This window comes from Hyperolius riggenbachi, chromosome 3 (genome assembly GCF_040937935.1).
Source record: "Hyperolius riggenbachi isolate aHypRig1 chromosome 3, aHypRig1.pri, whole genome shotgun sequence".
NCBI lineage: Eukaryota > Metazoa > Chordata > Amphibia > Anura > Hyperoliidae > Hyperolius > Hyperolius riggenbachi.
In genome coordinates, this window is record NC_090648.1 from 42,830,232 (window position 1) to 42,843,370 (window position 13,139).

General features: G+C 46.2%; 1 protein-coding gene and 1 non-coding gene across 2 annotated transcripts in view; one reads left to right on the forward strand and one right to left on the reverse strand.

Moving 5' to 3' along the window:
* Window positions 1–1,411: 1,411 nt before the first annotated feature.
* On the forward strand, window positions 1,412–1,483 carry TRNAP-UGG (transfer RNA proline (anticodon UGG)). The gene has a single exon. It is a non-coding gene; the product is annotated as a tRNA-Pro (tRNA).
* A 3,906-nt stretch (window positions 1,484–5,389) lies between these two features.
* LOC137560934 (V-set domain-containing T-cell activation inhibitor 1-like) overlaps window positions 5,390–13,139 on the reverse strand; it is a 35,074-nt gene continuing 27,324 nt past the window's right edge. Inside the window, exons 2-3 of the mRNA XM_068272122.1 lie at window positions 9,741–10,127; window positions 5,390–5,422 (exon numbers count right to left, since the gene is read on the reverse strand). Coding sequence (XP_068128223.1) covers window positions 5,418–5,422; window positions 9,741–10,127 — 392 coding nt within the window. The 3' untranslated portion in view covers window positions 5,390–5,417. The remainder of the gene's footprint in view (window positions 5,423–9,740; window positions 10,128–13,139) is intronic.

Here is a 13,139-nt window from a genome sequence, read left to right on the forward strand (position 1 = left end):
GGGACACAGGAGGGCACCTATGGGACACTGGAGGGCACCTATGGGACACTAGAGGGCACCCATGGGACACTGGAGGGCACCCATGGGACACAGGAGGGCACCTGTGGGACACTGGAGGGCACCTATGGGACACTGGAGGGCACCTGTGGGACACTGAGGGCACCTATGAGACACAGGAGGGCAACTATGGGACACAGGAGGGCACCTGTGGGACACTGGAGGGCACCTGTGGGACACTGGAGGGCACCTGTGGGACACAGTAGGGCACCTGTGGGACACTGGAGGGCACCTATGGGACACTGGAGGGCACCTGTGGGACACTGGAGGGCACCTGTGGGACACTGGAGGGCACCTGTGGGACACAGGAGGGCACCCGTGGGACACAGGAGGGCACCTGTGGGACACTGGAGGACACCTGTGGGACACTGGAGGGCACCTGTGAGACACTGGAGGGCACCTATGGGACACTGGAGGGCACCTATGGGACACTGGAGGGCACCTTTGGGACACTGGAGGGCACCTGTGGGACACTGGAGGGCACCTGTGGGACACTGGAGGGCACCTATGGGACACAGGAGGGCACCTATGGGACACTGGAGGGCACCTATGGGACACTGGAGGGCACCATTTGAGGGTGAACATGTATAAGACACTCCTGGAATATGGGTGCACCAGGTTTAGTATACATTTCTTTTTTCCCTGGTTTGTGCCCTCTAAACCTGGGTGCATCTTATACGGCGCAAAATACGGTATGTAGCAAATTTGGTGGCAGTAGCATGTATGGGGGCTTTGCTATTCACCGCCAAAGTCTGCACAAAATGACACCTAAATTACTGCGTAATTACAAATGCTTATACAAAGTCAATTGAATTAACAATTCATAATTACGTATAGGCGTAAATGCAAAAATTTTACGTGAAATTTTGCGTTATCATAAACCCTCTAAATACATACAGGGTGCATTTCTCTATGCTGTCCTTCTGTCCTGTGCAAGAGTTCAGATCCATTCTCAGAACACCTGATCTGCTACATGCTTGTTCAGGGTCTATGGATAAAAGTAGTAAAGGCAGAGGTGCAGCTGGAAAGCCAGGCAATCTGCATTGTTTAAAAGGAAATAAATATGTCAGCCTCCATATCCCTCTCACTTCAGGTACCTGTCAGAGGTTGTGCTGTATCACACAACACTTATGTGTGTTTGACATTAACAGCTGCCTCCAGCTAATAAAGGCTGGTTGCATTGCAGTGGAACAGTTCTGTACAAGAGGAGTGTTCAGAAAATCCCCCAGTTGAGATCATGTGACACAGACAGCTCTGCGGTAACTTTCCAGTGACTTCAGTCAGACACGTATTCTGTGTACACAGCTGGAAATTCTTGTATAACTGGTTCTCACATTACACCAGATGATCAGCTGGCTCGTTGGTCTAGGGGTATGATTCTCGCTTTGGGTGCGAGAGGTCCCGGGTTCAAATCCCGGACGAGCCCTCCTTTTGCTTGAATTTTTCTTGAGTGGGACACGTAGCCGCTGACTACAAGGGAACCATAGTTCCTGCAGACTGAGAAAAGCATAGGACTGACGTTCTGTTTTACCCATCAAAATGTTTTTATATGTTTCCTAACCCCATCAGACTGCTTCACTGAGAATAAAGGCTTGGGCCTGCTAGCAGCTGCGATTTCCAAATAGCGAAGTACCGCGATATTCAGCGCAATTCCCGGAGTGTTCGCATTTTGGCACTAAGCTCCCTTGAACGCAATGGCCTGCTATTGGAACACTGCAGTGGGAGCACCCCTATTAGGTTCCACTGACCGCCGGTGATTGGAAAATGCTGCTAGTAACACTATAAGGGGCCCCAGCCCTAAGGCCTTCTTCACATTGGGTGGCGTGCACTCAGAAATATATTTAAGCGCATAATAAAAAATACGATGTGCGTTTCATAACGAGTTTCAGTGTGTTGCACTTTTTTGTAGTTGCCAATAAAGATTTGTTTCATATGAAGATTTTTTTCTTTTTGCTTAGGGGTAAAAATGCCTCTCCAAAGCACATTGCTATGCACTTCTATGCGTTAAAAAAAACGCATCCCCCCACCATTCACTTGCATTGCTGTAAACTTCACAGCACAACGCACAGAAAGGCATGCAACAAAAAGTGCATAAATGTGAACGTGGTACATTAGACTCAATAGAAAAAACGGTACCTAGAAAAGCGCACAGCGAAATGCGCTGTGAAAAGCGTACAGCAACGTCCTTACTGTGAACGAGGCCCTTAGGGCCTTTTTCCAATACCCTCCGATTTGCGATTTGATTCTGATCGCAAATCGTAAGGTACATTAAACTAATGGAAACTGCAGCAGCAATTTCCATTAGTGCGATCCGATTGCGATGCAATTTTGGTCAAAATGCAATCATCGTCCTGCCGCGTTTTGGATGCGATTGAGCTTTACTATAATGAGTATAGTAGCTCAATTGGAATCGCATGGTGGAAATTGAAACGTGATTGCGATCGCAAACGCAATCGCGATCGCATTTCATAGTGGAAAAGAGCCCAGAGACCTCTTCAAAGGCCGCACTGACATATCGAGAGACAGCTGAATGGCTGGGTTCTGACTGGAAGACATTTTTTTTATCATTGTTAATGCAGTTGCTGGAAAGAAAACTAGCACAATAAAGGGTCAGTCAATTCATGACACAATTTACAGCTATTACAGAGGTACAAAAGGCTCTCCTTTAACGATCTTTCAAAAGGAATTACAAGCAAGAAATAACGCTTCTGCAAATGAAAGTGTTAAGGTGGCCACACACGTTAAAAAATTTTAAACTTTGATTTAATTTGACCAATCCGATCCAATTTTTCAGGTTGATTGGAAGTTTTGAAGATATTGTTTGATTTATCACACACGTATGTTCGAGATTGCTGCAATTTCGGGGAAAAAAAATCCTGAAAAATATTGGTTGGCTAGAAAACCCTTCTGCATGGCAAGCTTTCACTCAATTATCAACCTTTGATCATTTTGATATTGGAGAAGCCACTGTTCCTCCCCATCAGCCTGGGAACAGTAATAAGCCATTTCCACACCACAAGAAGTGTAAAAAATTTCAGTATACTCTTACCACTTCCACATGAATAGCTAGGCCTGCAAGCCTGGGGCTTCCTCCAGCTCCAGTAGCCCTACAGGTCCCTTGGTTTCCTCCTGGGCCTGCAGTCGAGCCACTATACCCCCCTGAAAGGTTGCTGGCTGGACCTGGGCCTCATTCCCAGAATGCATCTGGCTACGGGAGAGGGATTGAGGAGACATCGTACTCCACTTTTGGCAATCTTTTGGATGGGCACAATGGAGTAGACCGGAAGGAAACTCAGGGACCTTTTAAGCTTTGAGAAGCCCCAGCTAAGTAAAATAGAACTTCCCCCTACTTCAGGTATACGTTAAAGTAAACCTGAAACAAACGGAGGGAAAAGTTTTATACCTGGGGCTTTCCTCAGCCCCCTCCAAGCAGATCATTCCCTTGCAGCACCCAAAGCCTCCTAGTTCCAGTAGAAGCCCCGTTATCTTTGGCCAGTCGCCAGGAGCGCTCTGCGCCTGTGCACCAGGGGAGTGGGAACAGGCAACTGCGTCTGCGCTGACTGGCCAAAGACAATGGGGGTCCAGGTGGCTTTGGATGGCTACAAGGGAGCGATCTGCGTGGAGGGGACTGGAGCAAGCCCCAGGAATGTATAAAACTTCCCCCCCCCCTTTCATCTCAGGTGCAGTGTCAGAAAGAAGTTCTTAGTATCAGGAGGAGGTCCCTCCCTTTTGATCTTTCAAGCATCCTTTTTTGGTCCTTTAAAACACAATTTCTTGATTATTGTTTTTATTAAAATGTGTGTAAAAGGAGTTACCCATTTTAGGGTGTTATTCTTGTTGTCCGTGTTCCCATTGGAGAACTTTCTCCGCACTTCCTGTTTCTAGGACCTCTGTGGAGCCATGTGGATTTAAAGAGAAACTCCGACCAAGAATTGAACTTTATCCCAATCAGTAGCTGATACCCCCTTTTACATGAGAAATCTATTCCTTTTTCCAAACAGACCATCAGGGGGCGCTGTATGGCTGATATTGTGGTGAAACCCCTCCCACAAAGAAATTCTGAGTAAGTACTCTTGGCAGTTTCCTGTCTGTGAACCCTGTTGCATTGTGGGAAATAGCTGTTTACAGCTGTTTCCAACTGCCAAAACAGCTAGCAGCAGCTACATCACTTGCCAGCAGTAAAAATGTCACCATGTGATAAATGTCAGAATATAAATCAGGGATTTAAAATATTTTACAATGGGCAAACACTGACTAAATCTTTTATACATCATTATTGTAAAAATGAAGCACTTTTTTATTACATTATTTTCACTGGAGTTCCTCTTTAATGTAAAAACCAGAAGTCTCAGGAACCAGTGATGAGGAACACTAATACAAACTAATCACAGATTGTACATATAACCTCAGATGAACAATAACACATGCAGGGTCGGACTGGGCCACAGTAGTACAGTTTTTTCCCTGGTGGGCCCCCCCTCCTTGTCTGACAGAGCTCCAATTTCTGCCTGCAGCACAAAAATTCTCTTCTCAGTACTGTAATCACTCATGCTGAGAGCAGTGGCGCAGCTAAGGAGCTGTGGGCCCCGATGCAAATTTTACAATGGGGCCCCCCAAGCACTCTATACATAACAATTGATACGACACACCAAAACCTGCCAATGGCAACTACAGTGTCAGAGGTGCAAGAAGGGAATGGGAAATAGCTTGTTAATGATTACCACTGTTCAAAGTATCTATAGAAGTGATTATTATGATCACAGGACCAATAGAGAGCTAATACTGTAGTTGAGGGAGGGACCTTCGGGGCCCCTTTGGCCTAAGGGCCCCGATGCGGTTGCAACCTCTGCGGTCGCAAACTCTGCAAAGTAGGACATTACTTTATATTGAAGGAGTGGACTCTATGCAAAGTTTTGCTGGGCAGCAGTGTCTCTGAATTACAATGCTGCAAAGATCATGTACATTTGTTCCTGTCTATAATACATCATGACCACGCCCACCTTCCAGTGCATGGTCACGCCTTTTTTTCACTGCAATCATGGGATGTGTGGGCCCCAGGTTGAAATCTCTTTGGTGGTCCCCCAGTGTCCCAGTCCGACCCTGAACACATGACATACTGTATTACACAGTGACATATTACACAGTGTCATTACTTATTCAACAAAGTCAAAATGCAGGAGAAGTGTAAAAATAAATTCAGTAAACCCTTACCACTTCCACAGGAAGTTAGAAGGAAAGTGGATGCCAGATACCACTAAACAAATAAAAGCAGCAGTTCTGGCAGTTTTCTGGACTGGAGTATTCAGGTTTGTGGTACCACAACGCCAAGGAGGGAAGACATCACCAACTGTTCCTGCCCATCAGCCTGGGAACGGTAATAAAGCCATTTCCACACAATCAACAACATCATTTTACAGTATATTTAAAGTAAAGCAGAGCAGGTGAATAAGCAAGAATCAATACTTTCCCAGGGCTTCCTCCAGGCCCATAAGCACCTTTGAGTCACTCGCTGTCCTCTGGCGGCCTGCCGTTCAGCCGCGATCAGCCCCGGTAACAGGCTCTGTCGCGTCAGTCCAGGCCTTCTGGGCATGCGCGAGAGAACAGCGAGGGACTCAGAGGTGCTTATGGGGCTGGAGGAAGACCCGGGTGTGTATCGATTCTTGCTTATTCACCAGCTCTGGTACAATTTAAGGCAGCTGCACATTCCCAGGAGTTATTGGTGCTAAAAGGGGTTCTACACATTATTGAATCATAGCATGTACTTTGCTTATCATACATGGCTTCTCTATTTTGGGTTCAGAAAAACTTGTAACATTTAAAATACATTTGTGTAAGGAGTACAACGATTAAAACGCATTTAAAGTGGATCCGAGATGAACTTTTACTCATTGCATAATTGTGTTCCTTTCATATAGTTTATAGGGCATTCCTCAAGCCAAATACTTTTTTTGTTTTGTTTTAATACTCTAATTCCCTATAAACTAAACAAGCCTCGCCCACAGCTCCTTTTGTGCCTTGGCACTCTTAGAGCAATGTAGCAAGGGCTTATGGGAGCTCAGTCTGGGCAGGAGGAGGAGCAGGTTACTAGCCATAGATTTCAGAGGCAGAGGGGAGGAGGAGAGGGGACTGAATTTACACACAGGCAAGCTGATAGCATCTCCAGCCCTCAGCCTGTGACAATGTGACAAACAGAACATGGCTGCCCTCATTGTATCCCAGGAATAAATAATTATAAACTTTTGAAGCTGTTTGCAGCTAGATATGCTGTGTGATCTAAACTTTGGATAAGATATACTGTATAGACAAGTTACTTGTTATAGTTAGTTTTTCCTCTCGGATCCGCTTTAAGATTACTTTTCTACTATGTTCCTTTTGCTTACAGTCGGTGGTGAAAATCTGACAGATCAGATAAGTTTTGGACAAGCCCATCTCCTCATGGGGGATTCTTAGGATTATATATATATATTTATTATAAAGTGTACCAGAGAGAAAGGAGTATAAAAGTTTTATACACACTTGGGGCCTCCAGCCCCCTCCGCACCAATCACTCCCATGCAGTCCCATCAGATTGGCCAGTCGGCGCAGGCGCACTTTGCCCACGCAAACCCTGTCTTGCTTCCGTGGATGGGAGCGTTCTGCACGATACGCCCCGACTGGCCAAGCTAAAGGGGCTTCTACTGAGCGAACATGGAGGCAGAGGACGACGTCGTAGGAGTGATCGGTGTGGAGGGGGCTTGAGGAAGCTCCAGGTATGTATAAAACGTTTATATTCCTTCTCAGGTTTCCTTTCATTTTAAAAAACACTTATGAACAGCAGATGCTCAGTCCATCTGCCATAGATAGTTTCTAAGGAGTACTTTTGTAAATACTGAGAATCCCCTGTGAGATGATTAACTAGTCCAAACCCTGTCAGATCTGTCCTATTATTACAATAAAGGAGAAAAATAATTTACAGTGCATTTTATTCTGTGAGAAATTAACTTGTCATAATTATGTGTATTTTCACTTGTACAATTTTTGGTGTGATAATGTCACAGTGGAAGGTACTGCATTTTATATTACACCTGATTGTAGATTTCTGCGCAGGACAGAAGGAAAACGCAGAGAAATGCACCCTGTATGTATTTAGAGGGTTTGGCCTGTCTAATTCCCCCTTCATCTTTGACTTATCACAAGTTGTAATTTGATCTCTCACCTGTGTCAGCTGGCTCCCTCGGCAGAGCAGCTAATTTGTAAACACAGGATGCTAACAATATGTCTGCTTCCATGAATCAGGAAGTAGCCACACTACAGATTTATTGTAGGATTTGTATCAACTGTAACAAAGAAAAGTTTTGCTTTAAAGGTTATTATGCTGTATCTTTTAGAGCAGAGTGGAAGTTCTGAGTTTAGGTCCGATTTAAAGGACAACTGAAGCGAGAGGTGTATGGAGGCTGCCACATTTATTTCCTTTTTAACAATACCAGTTGTCTGGCTGTCCTGCTGATCCTCTGCCTCTGAGGGCTCGTTTCCACTGTTGCGACGCGATTTCGCCGGCATTCCGACGCTTGTAAAAACGCATGCGGATGAGTTTCCGCATGCGTTTTTACCCGCGATTTCGCGTGCGATTTCGCATGGCAGGGTGCCATGCGAAATTAACCATGACACTGCCAGGGCAAAATAACATTGAAAAAGGTGCGAAATCGCACGCGAAATCGCGGGTAAAAACGCATGTAACAAACGCATGCGTTTTTACTATTAAATACATTAGCGCCGATTCGCACGGATTCCCGACGCAGGCGAATTCGGTGGGTCCCGTCGTGCAGATTTAGCCCGCCGCCAAATCGCTCCCGCACGCCGCACATGTGGAAACAGCCCCGGCCACTTCAGTGTAACAAGCGAATCCGCATCTCGTCGCCGCATGCGGATTCGCTATGGTGGAAACGAGCCCTAAGGGCTCGTTTCCACTATAGCGAATCCGCATGCGGGCACTGCATGCGGATTCGAATACTTAATGTTAGTGGATGGGGCTGTTTCCACGTGTGCGGCGGCGGCGTTTTTCGGTGCGGGGAAAATCTGCACGACAGGGTCGTGCAGATTCGCGTGCGGCAGGAATGCAGGCGAATCGCCGCTAATGTATTCAATAGGGAAATCGCATGCGGCTTTGTCATGCGGATTTCCCCGCGATTTCGCATGCGATTTCGCATGAAAGCCAATGAAACTTAACACAGGCAGTGACATGGTTAAATTCGCATGGCTCGTTGCCATGCGAAATCGCATGCGAAATCGCGGGTAAATCTGCATGCGGAAACGCAGCCGCATGCGATTTCTTCAGCGGTGGAATCCAGGCGATTCCGCACCGCTACAGTGGAAACAAGCCCTAATACTTTCAGCCATAGACCCTGAACAAGCATGCAGCAGGTCAGATGTTTGTGACATTGTCAGATCTGACAGGAAAAGCTACATGCTTGTTTCTGGTGTACTTCAGACACTACTGCAGCCCAACAGATCAGCACGGCTGCCAGGCAATGCGCACTGTTTAAAAGGAAATAAATATGGCTTAATATAATACTTTATATTGGGGACTAAAGGCGAAACCATATCTCAGCTTGCCCATTTTATGTTTGTGTACACATAAAATGTAGACATTTCACAAGTGGCAGAAAAGAGTGTCAACGTTTGCTTGCAGTCGATGGATTAATACAGGTGTTGAAAATGAGTTACTAAAGCGGCTGCTTGTGCAAATAATGACCCATCTAGCAAGGCAATGGCTTATGGGGAATTTGTACTTCAATGTCCTGTTGCCATGGTTGCATAACATTGAAATCGGAGCTTGTTGTCTGTTTAGTAAATTCTCAACTGGTTACAAAGTGAAGTGGAACGATAATCTTTAGCAACATTAAATAACAGAATGACACATGTAACTGTGATGTATGTAATGTAAACCAAGCGTGGAATTCCCCTGTAAAGTATTCATCATCAGTCAATCCAGCATACAGTATATAGTACACACCACCAGATGGCGCTGTGTATGGCAGCCACACCCTGCCAAAGAGGTAGATTTCAGCATGCTGGGATATTTTGATTCCAAATGACATCATAAGGGATTATTTATAAATGTGGGGTCAAATGGAGAGATGGTCACTTTCAGCGGGATCCCTGCTTTTATCTGATGAGCATATTTATAAACAATAAGAAGAAGTTAAAAAGTCCTAATTTGCTTGATCAGCAGTTTACATATCACCATATAAGCGTTCAGGGGCGTAACAATAGACCCTGCAAGGGATGCAGCCGCAGGGGGGCCCAGAAGCTGCAGGGGGGGGGGGGGGGGGAACAGGAATGCTCTATAGGATCCAGAGTCTTCCCTCTACTTAGGTAAGTATCTGACTTTTTTCTTTTAATGTGGACCTGAGCTCTTGCACAGGACAGAAGGAAAGACATAGAGAAATGCACCCTGTATGTATTTGGAGCGTTTAGCCTGTCTAATTCCCCCTCATCTGATATTAAGCACAACTGTAATTTGATCTTTCAGATGTGTCAGCTGGCTGCCTTGGCAGAACAGCTAATTTTTAAAGACAGGATATCAACCCTGTATTTGCTTCCATGAAAGCAGGAAACAGACACACTGCAGATTTATTGCAGGATTTGTGTCAGCTGTAACACAGACATTTTTTTCTTTAAAGGTTAGTATGCTGTTATCTCACCTTTTGTGTCCTCCGAGATCTGGAGGGTCACCGTGCAGCACTTGAATTGCCTCCCGGGCCTCAGGGGAAGCAGAGTGACCCAACACGTATATTTCCCAGCATCCTCTCTGGTCACTCCGTGCAGGCTCAGCTTGGCGTTGCCGTGTCGATACCAGTGACGTCCCACTGCAGTGCGATTTTTAAACTGTTTGTCTTGGCGGTCACCTTCCTCCTTCCCATTCTGGAAGTGGACCACCATTTCCTTGCCCATGCCTGAGTCTTTTTGCCAAGACACCTTGACGTCTTGTATTGGGGCATCATGGAGGGGGGAGAAGGTGCAGGGAAGGTGGGCAACGCCCCCCAAGACGACAGAGATGTTCCGATCCGCCTTCGGGCATTGCTTCAAACCTAACAAGGATTGAGAAGCCAAAAACAAAGTTAAATGGATAAGTTATTAAAGAACCATTAAACATTAGTCGCCAATCACACCGATGCAAATTGTGATATTTTTCAATGCCCAGCTGACAGTATGAGCTATGCGCTGAGCCGCTGACGCTTAGGTTGGCTCCTAATTCCCCCAATCCAAAATAAATAAAATAAAATCAAGTCAAATAAATCAAATAAATGCATCTGATCAGCCTTACTGTCCCCATATCACCCCTCCACCCAGGGCGAGGGTGTAAAAATTGCGCCCCCTTCCCCCCACCCCCGTGGACTCGGGAACCCTTACTCTTTAGGGACAGAAACACAGCCACAGGTCACAAGTAGATCTGCCTACTTTCTAGTGACCAGCCACTCATCCAGGAGGAAGCAAGAAAACACCCAGGTGAGGAGAGCCCGGAAAGCCGACTCCTCCATGGGTGCCGCGCACTGACAGCCTGCAGTACCGCTACAAGACATCAGGTGTCATCACGTGGTGGTGACGTGATGATGACTTGAAGTCTGACGCAGGCAGCCTAGGAGGAGTCAAGGCAGGTGATCGCGCTGGTAATCTTCTTTCTTCTTCCATTTGGCTGCACCGCGCGTCACCAGCTCCCTAGCGGTAATGTCCTTCTGCCTGCGCCCCCCTTCATCTACTTGCTGGTCTGCGCCCAGTGCGGTCGCCCTGCCCGCACTGCCCAAGAAACGGCCCTGCAGGCTACTTTCAAAAATGTGCAAATATGTGCAAATTTCCACAATAGTTCGCATTGGTCTATTTTTTGTATGATAATTTTGTATTTATATAGTGCTGACATCTTTACAGAGTATATATAGTCTTCTTACTAAAGGTGCTAATACTGTACATCGTCTGATGCATGGGCAGATCGACCAAGAGACAGATCTCTCTCTGATCCAATCTGATTAGAGAAAGATCTGTTGGCTGCCCACACAGCGCAGGCCGATTCCTGATCAATTTTAGCATGAAATCTCTCAGTAATCGGCCGAGTCCACCCTGTCAGACATTGTCTGCTTTCATAGGCTTTAGGGCACTTTTCCATTATTCCACTGATTCTGATCGCTAACGGATCGCAAACCACAGGGTACAGTAAAACGAATGGAAACGGCAACGGCCATTTCCATCAGTGCAATCCGATTGCCACCAGGATGGATCTTCAGATGAATGTCTGTTAAACAAGGTGTGTATGAGGATCTGCAGATATCATAGACTAGGAATGCATTTTGCAGGAACTGATCTTTTGCAGATACTGATCTTTTGAATGTCTACAGCATTTTTGTGTGCAGCATCTTGCAAAGATTTCTATCTGATGGGGAGTTCAGCTCAATAGAATAGACTGTGAAGGTATGGCTCTCATACTACATGGAAGGGGGTAAAATTGGTCTGTGATCTTTCATTTTCCAAAGACTATGGTCTGATGTGTGTATGCACCCTAAGTTTGAGCATATGCTTGTACAAAAAAGGGAGTTTTGAGGGAGCGTTTAAAGATTTCAAAGGTTGGAAAGTGACGGATGTGCTGAGGAAGGGTTTTCCAGAGGATGGGTGAGGGACGTGAGAAGTCTTGTATACGTGAATGCGAAGAGGTAAATCTAGAGGAGGATAGAAGAAGCTCATGTGCAGATCTGAGATTGCGGTTGGGTTGGCATCTGGAAACTAGTGAGGAGATATTGTGGAGAGCTTATTAGGTTAGGGTCAAGAGTTTAAAGTGGATCCTCTCGGTAATTGGCAGCCAATGAAGAGCTTGACAGAGAGAAGCCGCAGAGGAAGAGCGGGAAGAAAGATGAATGAGACGAGCAGCCGAGGGGTGCCAGTCTGTTAGTTGGTAGTCCACCAAGCATTATAATAGTCTAAACTAGAACTCTTGAGCAGATACGTTTCCCATACAGTCTATGGTTGAAACGCATCTGCCCGACCGGATCAACCGGATAACAAACGGACAATCAATGCAGATCATGCATATGAGCTATACTGATGTGTTTTTGTTTGTGCATTGATGAAGCACTCAGTGTCCTTCTACCCAACTGTGCTTAAAATCATTTATAAACGGGTTGCATAGCTTTTTTAATATAGGCTTGTCTCTGCCATTGTTTACTTTACAAGGATGAGTCATCCTCAGTCTGTACTCCTGAGCTGAATGACATCAATAGCTCATCAGGAAAAGGGTGATCATTGTAGTAGTCATTATAACACATCAATCAAGTGGAGATCGGTGCACACTTCAGATCGTTTACTATGAGTATAAGTACAGTGTAATAACTTATACTGTGGGTGACATTCTAAAGGACAACTGAAGAGTGAGGTATATGGAGGCTGCCCTATTTATTTCCCTTTAAGCAATACCAGTTGCCTGGCTGTCCTGCTGATCCTCTGCCTAATACTTTTAGCCATAGACCCTGAACAAGCATGCAGCAGATCCGGTGCTTCTGACATTATTGTTAATGTCATTAATCCATTAACCTCCTGAGCGATAATCCCGAGCTGAGCTCGGGGTATATCGCGCAGGAGGATTTCTCAGGCCCTGGTGGGCCGATTTGCATAATTTTTTTTTTGTTACACGCAGCTAGCACTTTGCTAGCTATGTGTAACTTCCGATCGCCGCCGATCCGCCGCTACCCGCCGTGCCGCGCAGCCCCTCCCCGACCCCTTACGCAGCCTGGCCAATCAGTGCCAGGCAGCGCTGAGGGGTGGATCGGAACTCCCTCAGACGTCACGACGTCCATGACGTCGGTGACGTCATCCCGCCCCGTCGCCATGGTGACCGGAGAAGGCCAGCAGGAAATCACGTTCTGAACGGGATTTCCTGCTTACTCTGATCGCCGAAGGCGATCGGAGTGGGTGGGGGGATGCCGCTGCGCTGCGGCTATCATGTAGCGAGCCCTGGGCTCGCTACATGATTTAAAAAATAAAAATTTAAAAAAATAGTGCTGCGCCACCTCCTGGGCGATATAATTGTATCGCCCAGAGGGTTAATAATTGACATTATT